This window comes from Gopherus flavomarginatus, chromosome 1 (genome assembly GCF_025201925.1).
Source record: "Gopherus flavomarginatus isolate rGopFla2 chromosome 1, rGopFla2.mat.asm, whole genome shotgun sequence".
Classification (NCBI taxonomy): Eukaryota; Metazoa; Chordata; order Testudines; family Testudinidae; genus Gopherus; species Gopherus flavomarginatus.
Genome location: NC_066617.1, coordinates 79930351 through 79945588, shown reverse-complemented (window position 1 = coordinate 79945588; position 15238 = coordinate 79930351). Strand labels below are relative to the sequence as shown.

General features: G+C 44.7%; 1 protein-coding gene across 2 annotated transcripts in view; it reads right to left on the bottom strand.

Moving 5' to 3' along the window:
- TMTC2 (transmembrane O-mannosyltransferase targeting cadherins 2) overlaps window positions 1-15238 on the bottom strand; it is a 416397-nt gene that overhangs the window by 43294 nt on the left and 357865 nt on the right. For both annotated transcript variants that reach the window (XM_050934873.1, XM_050934884.1), the window contains one exon: window positions 7934-8048. In XM_050934873.1, the coding sequence (XP_050790830.1) occupies window positions 7934-8048 (115 nt within the window). The remainder of the gene's footprint in view (window positions 1-7933; window positions 8049-15238) is intronic.

Here is a 15238-nt window from a genome sequence, read left to right as displayed (position 1 = left end):
CACGCCGCAGAGTGTCAACCGCTCACTCCTGTAATAGACCCATAACCTCTGGCTGAGTTACTGAAGTCCTCAAATCATGATTTAAAGACTTAAGTTACAGAGAATCCACTATTTACACTAGTTCAAACCAGCAAGTCACTCGTATGTCATGCTGCAGAGGAGGGCAAAAAACCTCCAGGGTCTCTGCCAATCTAACCTGGGGGAAAATTCCTTCCTGACCCCAAAACCCACCAACCAGACACATGGGAAGGAGTTACCTGTAGTAAGTCAGAGCTCTCCCCATATAGTGTCAATTGACCACCTCGAATCTCACAATTGGACTTGAGTAAGTATGATTCCTAAGTTCCATGGACACCCCAAATAAAAGATAAACAATTCAAGACTGATTCATTTAAATTCCTATGTTGCTAATCAGCATTTAAAAATAAAAATAAAGTAGTGATTACATTCTACTTGTCTAGACATGCAAATATTTCAGTGGGAAGAAGGATTGTTAACCTACGTCAACTTGGCATCAGCTGTGTTATAAAGCCCTGAATTGAAAGCTCCTGGTATTAAGTGAGAATCTGGCACCTGCCCGACCAAAGAAAACCAGGAACTTCTATGTAAGTAAAAATAGTCTAGAAAGCCAGAATTTGGCACCAATTCTTAATTCTTAAATGAAACTTTTGATGCTATAATAAAATCATGATCAGACAGTAAACATTTCAGCCTTCATCCTATTTTTATTTATGTCACTCAATCACCTTCCACCCTGTTTTCAGTTTCTTACAACTTTGCCAAACTTCAACTATTTGGACTACATTTTGCATGCTGAGCATCAGGCCTCAGGCTGAAGTTTGTTTTGGACACACAGGCACAAAATTGGAAAGCTGCAGAGGACCTACAACTCACATTGACTCCCAAAGGCCCTGAATCTGCAATGAGCCTCAGATAGGCACACCTGTGTCTCTGAAATCCAGAAACCTTACCTATTACAGAGCTCATTGCAAGTACAGGGTCTTTGTTAGGAAATATCAAATTGACTGCTTGCTTTATTAATATTAAGGAATTTCTCTATAATTAGTCTATTTCACAAAAGCTAAATGATAAATTGTATTTCTGTAAATATTTGAGTTTACATTAATATATTTCAATAAAACAAGGCAGTAGTCAAAGAAATATACAAGATAAGCACGACAGTTCAATATTTGAGTTTAGGCAATTATAAGTAAACTGGATTTCCTAATTCTGTATTGACGAGTGATAACATTTTCAAATCCTGCTTTCCTTGCTGACCAGAGTCATCCCACTGAAATAGTGGGACTGCCTGAGCAAGCCACGGCAAGCAAAAAGGATTTGCTCCTCTTATGAGTACAAAGAGTAACTTTGTTAATTATTTAAATGCCACTTATTCCTGTTATGTAGGAATGTTTATATTGCTCAGAGGAATGAATGTGGATGTTTGTAGTTAAACATTTATTCTACTCTGAGTTAATGTTTATGGGAAAAAGGTGCAAGAAAAGTTGCTCACTAAAATAAAAGACACTTTAAATGCAAAAGCTACTAAATTTTTTTAAGAGTGTTTGTAGTGTTGTTGTAGTCATGTGGGTCCCACGCTGGTTAGAGAGACCAGGTGGTTGAGGTAATATCTTTTATTGAATCAACTTTTCTTGGTGAAAATTCAAAGTCTAAAAAAAGGTATTTCTTCACCCATCTTGTCTCTCTAAAACAGTGGTGGGCAACCTGCAGCCCGTCAGGGTAATCCACTGGTGGGCCGCCAGACAGTTTGTTTACATTTGTACGGCTACCTGCAGCTCCCAGTGACTATGGTTCATCGTTTCCACCAATGGGAGCTGCGGGAAGTGGCATGTGCCACAGGAATGTGCTGGCTGAGGCTTCCGGTAGCTCCCATTGTCCAGGAACAGCAAACTGCAGCCACTGGAAGCTATGAGTGGCCGTGCAAATGCAAAACTGTCTGGAAGCCTGCCAGTAGATTTCCCTGATGGGTTGTGTGTGGCCCGCAGGCTGGAGGTTGCTCACCGCTGCTCTAAAAAATGTAAGTAATTTTATATTTTTGGCTTTACAAAAGCTGGCCTTTACCTCAAAAATCATACTGCTATCATGTATTGTTGTTATTACCTTCCTGTCATTTTGAATCTCTTGTTCTACATCCAGGCCAACACAAATCCTGTTGTTTTTTAATAAACAATTTATTTTAAATCTATCTCTTCTTCTCTGTAACCATAGCTACAAAGTTCATCCCCTGTTAACACCACTAATCTAACATTTTCTACCTCACAATCCTCCAGTCCATCTAGCATCTAAAATCATCTCTCTCACTTGACAATCAGCCTGCACAATTCCTCTGGGCCTTTCCATTATCTACCATTGCCTGCTATGCTGTTTAAAATTCTCAGCTTTGCTTTCAAGGCAGCACTCACCTACCTCTCTGTTCTGGTTTGTTGTTGCATCCCACCTTACCACCTTTAACGCTCTGTTTATAACCATTCACTTCCTTTCCTTCTCACTCATATCTCTACACCCTCTTTCCTTCTAATCCAACTGCCTCGAACCATATCAGTTCTCTGTCATTCAAATTCATTCTGAAAACCCACCTCCTCCAAAAATCCCACAAACACTTTGGGATGGATTTGGAGCTGTTACAATAACTTACAAATATATATTCTGTTAGTCTGACTGTTATTTGTTGTTTACTGTACACAAATATTGAGTGAATTCACTAGCAGGATTGTCAGGAAATGTAGGCAGGAAGGAGGTAACAGACCAGCTAATAACCTCTCAGCAAACACCCAGGACTGTTGACTTTAATGTTGCTTCCTGGACTCCTGCTAAGCCAGCCACACCAATTTAACCAGACTCAGAAAACAGTAGGACTTGGGTCTGGACTTTGACACACTCCAGAGAAAGGGAGAGAGAAAGTGAACCCAGAGTGTTAGCCTGGGACCCAGTCTAAGGCCATGTCTACAATGCAAACTTTGGTTAATGCAAGTTACGTTGCCATACAGCCATCAAAGTTTGTATATCATGTGGGTGCGTGCAAATACTGCTGCTTGAATCAGCCCTGTGCTTACTCACCATAAGTGCTTCTCTCGATGCAAACTATGGTGAACCATAGGTAGATTGCCACTTGCTGCCATCTGTCATAACAACTTTTGGGAAATTTTTTGCAATGTTGTTGGATAGGCATGACTCACACAGGGCTCAAGTTTCCAGTATGCAACTTTCTCCATCCCATAATGCCAGATATATCCCACAATTTGTACATCATTTTTAAAAAACCCCACAAAGCTGTGCAGCACTTTTCAGTGTTTGCCATCTCTGATAAAAGCACAGAACCTGTAGAACTCTGCACTGTTCTCATGAATGTTGCAAACACAGATCGCATGAATCTCCTCTATTTCCAGACCTGTAGGAAGTACCATAACAATGAAGGACATTACAGTTTCTTCAAGGACAGTTTGCTGAGGAACATAGTGAAAAACTATTCACGGTTGTTGTTGGTGTTCATAGAGAAGCTGCAGATGTTGGAGTGCTACTTCAAGGCATGAGAAATGAGCACTGACTGGTGAGATCGCATAGTAATGGAGATTTGGGATGACAAGTAGGAGGTGCAGAACTTTTGGATGTGAAAGGCCACATTCCTGAATCTATGTGCTGAGCTCGCCCAAGCCCAGGGACACTAGAATGAGAGCTGCACTGACAGTAAGGAAGTGAGTGGTGATGGCACTCCGGAAGCCTGGAATGCCAGATTGCCACCAGTCAGCGGGAAATCCTTATGGAGTTGGAAAATCCACATTAGGGGCTTTTGTCATTCAAGTGTGCAGGGCCGTTAATTGTCTCTTGCTACACAGGACTTTGACTCTCAGCAATGTGACACAGTGGATGGATTTACAGCAATGGGGTTCCTGAACTGTTGTTGGGCACTAACCTACCTTCCCACAGAGTACATCAACAAAAAAGGCTACTTTTCTATGGTTATGCATGCACTGGTGGATCACTGGGGACACTTCACTGATGTCAGTGTGGGCTGGCCAGGGAAGGTGTATGACACGTGCATCTTTAAGAACACAGGTCTGTTCAGAGAGCTGTAAGCAGGAACATTCTTTCCCAACTGGGAGATTACCAGTGGCAATACTGAAATGCCAATAGTGATTCTGGGGGACCCAGCTTCCCTCTGGCTCATGAAGCTGTATGCTGGCCACCTCGACAACATCAAGGAAATATTCAACAATGGGCACAGCAGGTGCAGAATGACGGTTGAATGTGGTTTTGATAGACTGAAGGGACGCTGGAGGTGTTTACTCACTAGATTGGATGTCAATGAGAAAAATATCCCAATAGTTACAGCTGCCTGTTCTGTCCTGAATAATATGTGTGAAGCAAAGGGGGAAAAGCTGCCACTAGGATGAAGGTGGAGTGGCTTTCTACTGATTTAGAACAGCCAGATACAAAGGTCATTACAAGATCCCAATATGAAGCTATGCAGTTGATGAAGTCTTTAGAAGAGCACTAATGGCAATCCATAGTAGTTTTCTGTGCTGCTATGCTCTCTGGTCCTGGAGCTTTGGGTGTTGCTAAGAACTAAGTAGTGCTTGCTGTACATTTATAAATGAGACTAGGTATTTTCCTGATGCTAAGAATTATGTGGTGCTTGTTGTACATTTACAAGTAATGTTTGCTTTGAGCAACGCTCAGCTATTGCATTCTGCAATATGTGTTGCAAATTAATAAAGATATTTTTGGAGAATAGAACTAGAATTTTATTCAATGGGGGAAAAATGCAGAAAAACAACATGCAAAACACCCACATGTAATGTAATGCAAACTTTTAACAAATTGGAAAGCCAGCAAACATTTCTGTTCATTTCAGTGCACAAATGTAGTCCACTGGGGCTACACATACCTCAAATGTGGTTCTCACAAGTCAGTGTATGTGAAGCTGTGGTTCTCCTTGCTGTCCTGTGGCCTGGAGTGGTAAGGGTAAGGATGTGACCCATGATAACACTTGGTATGCTGGGGCGGGTGGGGGAGGCGGAAAAGAGAGGTGTAGGGAATAGCAACCATGGATGGAATAATGGAAGGGAGTTTTGAAACTTATATTTCCCTTTCTTCTTATTGACACTTCTTCTTTGGAACATCTCAGCACAGCACGGCTCTCCAGTCCTGCCAGGGTGAGTATGACCTGCCAGGGATAGGGTGAGGGAAGGAGTTTCTGTTCCATGTGAACCAATACAATTATGGTCCCTATTCCATGGGTACAAGTGGAGGGCAATGGCACCAACTACTGGCATTATTTTCCACATGTGGTGATAGTTTTAGATTATCATTTAATCTTGAGGGTAACAAAGGCACCGAGTACACAGCTGCTACTGGGTCTCAAAGCTGCTCAGGCCTGTATGCTGCTAATTTATTTACTGCAACAGTGCCAGCTGAACTCATCGTGAAGCGACATGGGAAACTGTCTACCACAGAGAAAGAAATAAGGCAGTTATCCCTAAAAACTCTGGTAAAGGATTGCAAAGTATCTCCATGAAAGTTTCATCAAGCTCTCTCAGGAGGATAGAAGGGACATCCCAATGTTCATGAACAAACTGTCCTGCACAGCCCTTTGCCTAATCCAACACGGAATGAAAAGCAGATGCCAACTCTACCTCTGTTTGTTATACTCTACTCTTTTGTCTCGTTAGCTTGGCTGGTAGGACTGGATCAAGTATGATGGAGTCTCAAACAGATCCTGGCTTGTGGCATGGCTGCAGCTTCCAACCACATCTTCCCATCTCTCTTCCTCCTCGGTATCCACACTAGTCTGAGGGATGCTGGTGGGATATCTGCCACATATGACATGCAGTTTGTTGTAAAAGCAGCAGAACTGCAGGACACAATTAGATCTATTGTTGGCCTCCTTGGCCTTGCACTATCCCGGGCAAAGTTCCTTTAATTTCACATGGCATTGCTGCTGATCCCTGTTATATCCCTCTGCCCACAACCCGATGCAATCTGTTCATAGATGTCCATGTTTTTGCTTGCACAGTCTCTTCTTTCCATACGTTCAGGAGACCATTAACTCTTGTCTGCTCCTGGCAGGAGCACATCTACTGTGTGGAGCTGGCATGGTTGGTTGGGTAGTTGCATGCAACAAGGAAGAGCTGCGAGGTGTGTTTGCCAAGGTAGACCATCAGGAAAAAGCATTTCAAAAACTTGGGGGAGGGCTTCCAGTGTTCATGACCCCATGGCAGTGGAGCCTACTATACTCACACTGCGTTGACCCCAGTATATCAATCTTGGCTCCATGCCATTCAGGGAGGTGGTTTTACTTCTTGCTGTAATGGGGCGTTTATGTTGGCCAGAGACAAATTTGAGTGTTGACACAAGATGACTTATGTTGACCAAACTTTGTAGTGTAGACCAGGCCTAAGAGTAGGAGAATAGCATGATTTTATCCCAGGGTGGTAAAGGGCAAGGTCAAACCTGAAGGGGGTACATTTAGAGATGCCATGAAGAGATGAGAGGTGCAGCTAGTCCTGTAAGGTTGACAATACTAACCTACCTTCATGATACACCATTGCCCCTCAGTATCATTCCTTCACTTTAAAGATAAAACCAAAACTCCATTTTATAGAGATTTCCATCATCTATGTGCCTAACTTCCTAGGCTAGTTTTCTTCATTAATCTAACGTTTAGACGAATGACTCTGGGTATGCCCATTCCTAAGGAGGATTAAATGTTAGAAAGTGAGCAAGGTAAACAGAAGGATCCTTAAAACCATCCATGTTGGTAATATTTAATGGATGAAAAATTGTACCATTTGTCTTTGTTTCCTTTACTGATCTACAAGAACTGAGTCCATCTCTTTCTAACAATCTTTTAAAGGTATTTTGGGGCTTATTTCAAAATCCTGATGTAGGAATCTTCAGTTCAGTTTAGAAAGTAGGTCACTCAACTAAGAACTTATTCTGTTTTCTTTTACAAGCCAGTTTCTTTTTCATTTTGTGTTTGTGGATGTTAAAATTATAAATTGCATAGCAAGAGAAGTCTATTAAGATAACTGTTCTAAGGACAGCCCTGTGCTAATTGAACGTATTTACTCAAAAAAACTTCCCTTATTTTTGTACATTATATACAGTATATTTTCTAAAGTGAGATACAGCCTAACCCAAACCATTTATGTGCAGTCATTGCTCTTCCTTTTAAGTACATAAGAAGCATAATCATCATACAATTATCCTAGAAATAAATCCTGGAGACTAATACAGTAATGTGGGCTTAATGTAATTGTTTAGGTAGAAGCTCAAAGTTGCTGAAAGTCAAGGTGCATTGATTTTAAGTGGAAGAACAAGCCCGCTAAAATTTCAGATAGCAGAACAAAATTAAATACAAGACTGCCCCTGAATCAAGGGGTTCTGATAATATCATTAATCATGCCTGTATTTCTCAATGTCTCCATAACCTTGAGACCAATATTTAGACTTCTAATCAGCCTTCTACTCCCTAATGATATTTATCTGATATTCTTTGGTATTTCCAATACTATCAAGTTTCAGTCAGAGCAGTAGAGTTCCATTCTCTTATTTATGGTCTCTCTATTTTTGTGACTCAAGTCTTTAAAAATAATTTAAAAGGCAATGTTGCTGAAGGTACTGTAGGAAAAGAAGATATATTGTTCTCATATACAAACAAAGAGGATTGCATGCTTGTGAAATACAGAAATTTCCAAGGTAGGGATTAAGGTGTATAAAATATAGAAAAGTTAAAAACAGACTCTGCTAGAGTCTGCCAAAGTTTTTTTCTCTTCCTTATTAGTTATAACAAAACTTTCAAAAGGGGTATTTGGTTAAAAAAACCCTTGCTGTAAGCAAATACTGCAGAGTTCGGGGTTGAGGGGAAAAGAGAGTGCAAGAAAACCAAATAAGAATAAGGTAGAGAACTAACCTGAGCATATGGGCTGCATTGAAGACAACATCAAACTCTGTATTGTCCAGCTCAGCTGCCTTCTTTGACATTTCAGCTGCTTCTATCAGGCGGGATTCTTCTAGGAGAAACTGACCTGCATGGAGGATATGTAAGTTAGCTCAAAGGGGAAGAAGCAAACGGTATGTTGGACAGTGACACACCTGAAAATCACACATCATAGACTCAAAAGAAAATATGTTTTGGAAGGAGACAAAATTGTATGGAGGGTGTCTTTTGTATTGTTACTAGTACAACAGCAGAAGATGCTGTAAATTATAACCACAGCATTTCTAACTAGATGCCCTTCTTTGATTAGGTGAGATCTATACGAGTTTCCATACAGTCAATTAAATATATCTTCACCATCCTATGTTTAAGTAACATTACATTTCTGATAAACCAACAAATCTAAACTCTGAAACAGGGCTACCACTGTTTAATGCATCCTGTTGTGCATTGTGCCTGACTCTGAAGCACATGCAACACAACACGAGCCAACTATACATAATCTTTGATACCAAAGTCTTCACCTTGCTGTCTAATTTCTCATTCTTTACTGTATGCAGTGTTCTTGTTGCCATGTCAGTTCCAGGATATTAAAAAGACAAGATGAGTGAGGTAATAACTTTTATTAGGCCAATTTCTGCTGGTGAGAGAGACAAGCTTTTGAGTTTACATAGAGCTCTTCAAGTTGCCTGAAACTTGAAAGCTTGTCGCTTTCACCAACAAAAGCTGGTGCAATAAAAGATATTACCATACCTACCTTGTCTCTCTGATTCTATATTCATATTATTAATATAAACCCAGGAGTGATTGCTTTGAAACCAATTGAGTAATACCATGAAAATACAGTGTAAATGAAAGAAGAATTTTTACTTTAACTTTGTTTTCTTAATTTCTCTCGTAAGTAATGCTATTACAAGAACCCCATACATTTATTATCCTTTGCTTTTAAGAAAAGTAACACTAAATGAGTTAAAAACATCTACATGGCTATAGCCAGTATGTACAAATTCACTGAAGAGTATACAGATTCACAGTATACATTCATAGTGCACATTTTTTTAGTTGTAAAACTGCCCAACAGTTCTATAATTTTTGAACTAAACATAAAGTAAATGGGGGAGAAAAACACAATACTCAGCTATTGGCAGAAATAGAGAAAATATTTATACATGTATAGGAGTTTCAGTCCTGATCAAATGTTTTCATCCTGAAGACAACACTGAAAACCAGGAAGAAAAATGCTGAAACACTTTTAATGATCTGCTTTGGAGAGAAAGGACAGTTACCTGTTCCGGTAACTGGCATTCTTCGAGATGTGTGGCTCATGTCTATTCCATAGTAGGTGTGCGTGCTCGCCACGTGCACCGGTGCCGGAAGTTTTCCCCTTAGCAGTATTCGTTCTGGGAATGCACCACGGCAACTCCTGGAGTGGCGCCTGTATATCGCGCTATAAGGGGGGCCATGGGCTCCTCCCACCCTTGGTTCCTTCTTGCCGGACAACTTCGATAGTGGGGAAGGAGGGCGGGATGTGGAATAGACATGAGCAACACATCTCAAAGAAAGCCAGTTACGAAATAGGTAACTGTCCTTTATTCTTCGAGTGATTGCTCATGTGTATTCCACAGTAGGTGATTCCAAGCAATATCTGCTGGAGGTGGGTAGGAGTTCACGATAGCTCGGGACGAAGTACTGCTCTGCCAAAACCAGCGTCATCCCTAGACTGGGAGACAATCGCGTAATACGAAGTAAATGTGTGAACTGAGGCCCAAGTGGCTGCCCTACACATGTCTTGGATAGGGACATGGACTACATAGGCTGCTGATGAGGCTTTAGCCCTCGTAGACTGTGTCCTAATGATTGCTGGTAGGGCCAGATCTCGAGGGGCCTCATTCGGAGTCTGGCGTGGTGGACCACGTTCGTACACACCTCCATGTGCCCCAGAATTTGAAGGCACGCCCTCGCTGTGGTCACTGGGAAAGCCTTAGCGTATTGAACCTGTCCAAGGGGAGAGAGGCTGTGGCCCTCGAGGAGTCCAACAGGGCCCCAGTGAACTCTGTGTGCCGAACAGGAACTAATGTTGATTTGGTCTCGTTCACCACTAGGCAGAGACTGGCACATGTCGATAGGAGCAGCTCCAAGTGGATCTTTACCTCGGCGCAGGACTCCCCCTTGAGGAGCCAGTTGTCCAGGTAAGGAAAGATCTGTACGCCGTCCTGCTACCACATAGGCTGCTACCGCAACCATACATTTCATAAAGACCCTGGCTGACGTGGATAGGCTAAATGACAGGACCGCAAACTAGTAGTGGTCCATCTCCACCCGAAAGCGGAGGAAACACCTGTGCCCTTCGAATATATGGATATGAAAATAAGCGTCCTGAAGGTCCAGGGCCACATACCAGTCCCCCAGGACCAGGGACGGGATAATAGAGGCCAGGGACACCATGCGGAACTTGGAATGGACTAGAAACCGGTTTAGGTCCTGCAGGTCCAGGATGGGCCTGAGGCCGCCTTTGGCCTTCAGGATCAGGAAGTACTGGGAGTAGGACCCTTTGCCCTGGAATTCTACGGGTACCCTTTCCACCAACCCCAGGTGCAGTAGCCAGTCCACCTCCTGCCCAGGAGCCGGACATGCTCCGGGTCCCCTGGAGCCACCATGGAGGGCGGATGATTTGGCGGGGGCGAGGTGAACTGCAACATGTAGCCCTTGGAAATGGTACCGATGTTATGCGGGACCACGCCCTGCAGAAGGCAGACAACCTGTTGCAGAACGCAAACTTTATTAAACGGGGGCTATCCCTGGCAACAGGCCCAGTGCCCCCCTGCAAATAGTCAAAATCCTCTCTTTCCCTGCCTCTTGCCCTTGGAGGGCCCAGGCTGTGGGGTAGAGAGGGACTGCCACTGAGATGGGCGTTTCTGGTCTCTGGGTCTTTTATATGGGGGCTCATATCTGCTCCATGCAGGTTGAGCCACCAGAAGCGATTTGTCCTTGTTCTTAGCAGGAGGGAAGTAGAGGACCAAGGTCTGCAAGGTACTGCAGGAATCTTTCAACTCATGCAGCCTGACGTGCGTCTGGTCCGCAAAGAGCATCTTCCCATTGAACGAGAGGACCTGCATCAGGGACTGGGCCTCTGTTGACAGTCCTGACAACAGGAGCCACGACTCCCTGCACATGGAAATCGCGGAAGTCATCGAGTGGGCTGCAGTGTCAGCTGCATCTGACGCCGCTTGCAGGGCCGCTTTAGCCCCCTCTTCCACCAGCACCTTGAAGTCCTTCCTATCCCGATCTGGGAGGAGGGGCTCGAACTTAGGCAGAGATTCCCAAAGGTTAAAGTCATATCTGCTCAGTAAGGCCTGGTGGTTGGCTACCCTAAGCTGGAAACTTGCAGAGGAATAAAGCTTTCTCCCAAAGGAGTCCAGCCGTCTGGCATCCTTATTTTTGGGGGTGGGCATGGGCTGGCCCTGTCGCTCCCTGTGGTTTACCGATTCCACCATGAGCGAATTGGGTGCTGGATGGGAATAGAGGTATTCGTGGTCCTTGGCCAGCACGAAATATTTCCTCTCCGCCTTCTTGGACATAGGGGCCAAGGAGGCAGGAGTTCGCCACTGGGTGTTGGAGATGTTGGCAATACCCTGGGATAGGGGCAGGGCCATGTGGCTCGGTGCCGAGAGAGACAGAACATTGAAGAGGGAATTGGACAGACCCTCCATCTCCTCAGCCTGCACCTGGAGGCTGGATGCCACCCGCTTTAGCAGTTCTTGGTGTGCCTTGAAGTCCTCCTGTGGGACTGAGGGTGGAGGTGCTGATATGGTGTCGGCCGGTGCTGGGGAGAGGGCCTGCAAAGAGCTGAGAGCCTTGGTCGGTGCCAGGGCGTCGAGCCCCAGATCAGAGTCCGGTTGCGGGTCCACCAACTTGTGACCTGCCGACTTATCCCGTAGGCCACTGGACGAGGCCCATGGAGCCTGAGATGCTCCGGTGACCAAACAAGCCCCTGTCCCAGCTGGCATCGGTGGCCATGGTGCTCACTCGCATGGTGCTCACTCGCCATGGTGCTCACTGCCACAGGGACCCTTGCCATTGACCCGGCTGAGAGCCTGATGGCACCATCTGTCCCAGCTGAACAGCGTGAACTGAGGATGGGTGGCCGGGCACCGAGGACGATGTCGCCGACGAATGCTCAATGCCCCAGGAGAGATAGGAATGGTGCCTGTGATGCTGTCTCATGATGGCGATGCGAGGACTGGTGCCCCAGTGCCGAGGCACCCTGAGGGGAGCCTTGAGCATGACGTCTAGCTAATCAGGAGCTGGAATGGGAATAACGGTGTCTATCCCATTGAGAGCAGCTGTGGTACCCACGCCATGCAGGGGAGCATTCCCGGTGCCTCTCTAGGTGCCTATGCTTACTGGCAGGAGGCATTGAGGGTCCCCGTGACTCCCGTCCTGACGGTGACCCGGATGGTTCGGCTGGCATTGAGGGTGGGCGTGAGCTACAAGACTAGTGGCCACTGTTTGCCAAGTGGCGCAGGGAGCGATCCTCAGAGTGGGAACTGCAGCTGGCTGGAGAGGTCTGGTGGGCACCCAACAGAGGCTTGCCACGAGACTTGGGGCCCATGCTTGGCTGCGTGCTCAGGACTGGCAGGCTCCTAATGTCCTTTGCAGCCTGCACTGCCTCCGGCGTTAACAGCATCCTTACCGGTGGGGATGCACGGCCTGATGGTCCCGAGCTGCTCTGCTCCACACGAGTTGGAGGTCTTAAGCCAGCGGGGGACCGAGGGCTGTCCAACGTGGGACCAGCCTCCCCCTTTTCCTTGTCACAGCGCTGCTGCTAGGCAGGGCCCTTCCCTTGCTTTTTGGAGGAAGAGTGGTGCCGACTGGTCGAAGGGTTCTCACTATGCACCGACGACACGGCGGCTGGTGCTGAGTCCACCTGGTGCGCCGGCGTTGGGGCCAGTGCCGACTCCATCAGGAGAGCTCGAAGTCCAATGTCTCTCTCCTTCTTAGTCCTCAGCTTGAACGACCCGCAGATCTTACAATGCTCGCTGAGGTGAGTCTCACCCAGGCAGCAGAGACACTCAGTGTGCGGGTCACTCCTAGGCATAGAATGGCAACAGGAGTCGCACGACTTGAATCCTGGTGCACAGGGCATGCCTCAAGCCCACTCTAACAACTGAAGAAATGATCCACAAACGGTACCACTGAAGTTGAGAAGAAAAGGCTGCAGCAGAGCTGGAACACAAAGTTCCGACTACCTTCACTAGTGGCAAGAAGGAACTGAGGGTGAGGGGAGTATGCGGCTCCCCTTACAGCGCAGTATACAAGCGCCATTCCAAGGGTCGCCGTAGTGCTCTCTCAGTACGGATACTGCTATGGGAAAAACTTCCGGCACTGGTGCACATGGCGAGCACGCACACCTACTGTGGAATACACATGAGCAACACATCTCGAAGAAGTTAGTGAACAAAGAAAAATGACCATGTTGTACAGGCTGTTCTGTACTTTAATATGCCATAATAAATAGTAAAACTGCAGGCAGATACTGTGGGTAACAAAAAAGCTATAATAGTCGCAGAACACATACAGTAAAAGCAGAAAATGACACAGTGTGCTCCAGCATTCAGAAACAATACTCCCAGTGACTGTTCATTTCGCACAGAGGGAGAGGACATTATTTACTCTTGGGGGAATTCTGCCGGAGAGGGCCGCTTGACTGCTCTTGAGGTTTCCCTTTGCTTCCCCATCAGAAAGTCATTTTTCTGCAGGGAAGCAAAGAAATTTGTGCGGGGACATAAATTCTGCACGTGCACTATGGTGCAGAATTCCTCCAGGAGTAATTATTTACAAACCTGCCCCCCCCCGCACAAAAAAACCTCTCCAAAATCATAGACTCATGTTTTACAAGCATATGCTAATAGTGCTGTACAAATAACTGAATATTCAGTTCAGGTGCAGGTCTGAAAAAATGAAAAAAAATCATTATAGGTCAACCCAAAACCAAATATTTCAAAATTTCAGTGAACTAAAACAAAGTTTCATTTTGTGTTTACTGAAAAGTTTTTCAGAGTTTATTTTTTAAGACGTTTTTAACTTTTTAAAGATACAATTGAGGGAAATCCTGAAACAAACCCTCTTTCTGAAATGAAAAAAGTGAAAACATTTTGTTATAGAAATGAGAACATGAACCATTTTCACATTTCAGTTTCCACACATCTTTCCCCCCCAAAAAAACCCCCAAACAAAACAATTTGCTGAAATTGCCTCTGTCATAAACAGATAGCTAAGGGTTAATGTCTCTTTCACCTGGAAAGGGGTAACAAAAAACACCTGACCAGAGGACCAATCAGGAAACAAGACTTTTTCAAATCTGGGTGGAGGGAAGTTTTGGGTGTGAGTTCGTTGTTCTTTGTCTTGTGTCTGTGCCCTCTCAGCTCTGAGAGTGATCTTTCTATCTCCTGGCTTTCTAATCTTCTGTTTCCAAGTTGTAAGTACAAGGATAGTAAGACAATAGGTTTATATTGTTTTCTTTTGTATTTACATGTGTGTAGTTGCTGAAATGTGTTAAATTGTATTCTTTTTGGATAAGGCTGTTTATTCATTTTTTTCCTTTAAGCAATTGACCCTGTATATTGTCACCTTAATACAGATCCTATTTTTAATGTCTTTTTCTTTCTTTTTATATAAAGCTTTCTTTTTAAGACCTGTTGGAGTTTTTCTTTAGTGGGGACTCCAGGGAATTGAGTCTGCAGCTCACCAGGGAATTGGTGGGAGGAAGAAATCAAGGGGAAAATCTCTTTGTGCTAGATTTACTAAGCCTGACTTTGCATACCCTCTGGGTGAGGGGGAAGAGAGATTAGATCTCTCGGTACTTGTGTTTCCAGGACTGGAAGCAGGGAATCTCCTAGGGTCATCCAGGGAGGGGAGCCTGGGAGGAAGTAACAAGGAAACAAGGGGAGGGGGTTATTTCCCTTTGTTGTAAGACTCAAGGCATCTGAGTCTGGGGGTCCCCCAGGGAAGGTTTTGGGGAGACCACAGTGAGCTAGGCACTGTATAATTCCTAGCTGGTGGCAGCAATTACCAGGTCCAAGCTGGTAACTAAGCTTGGAGGTTTTCATGCTAACACCCATATTTTGGACGCTAAGGTCCAGATCTGGGAAGAAATGTTATGACAGCCTCAAATTCGTGAATTAGTTCAAATGACCTGAATATGCATTTTTGGTAAAAAGTGTTTGTGGGAAAAATTTCATCCAGCTCCATATGTCAAGACCACATGTATTAATTTAT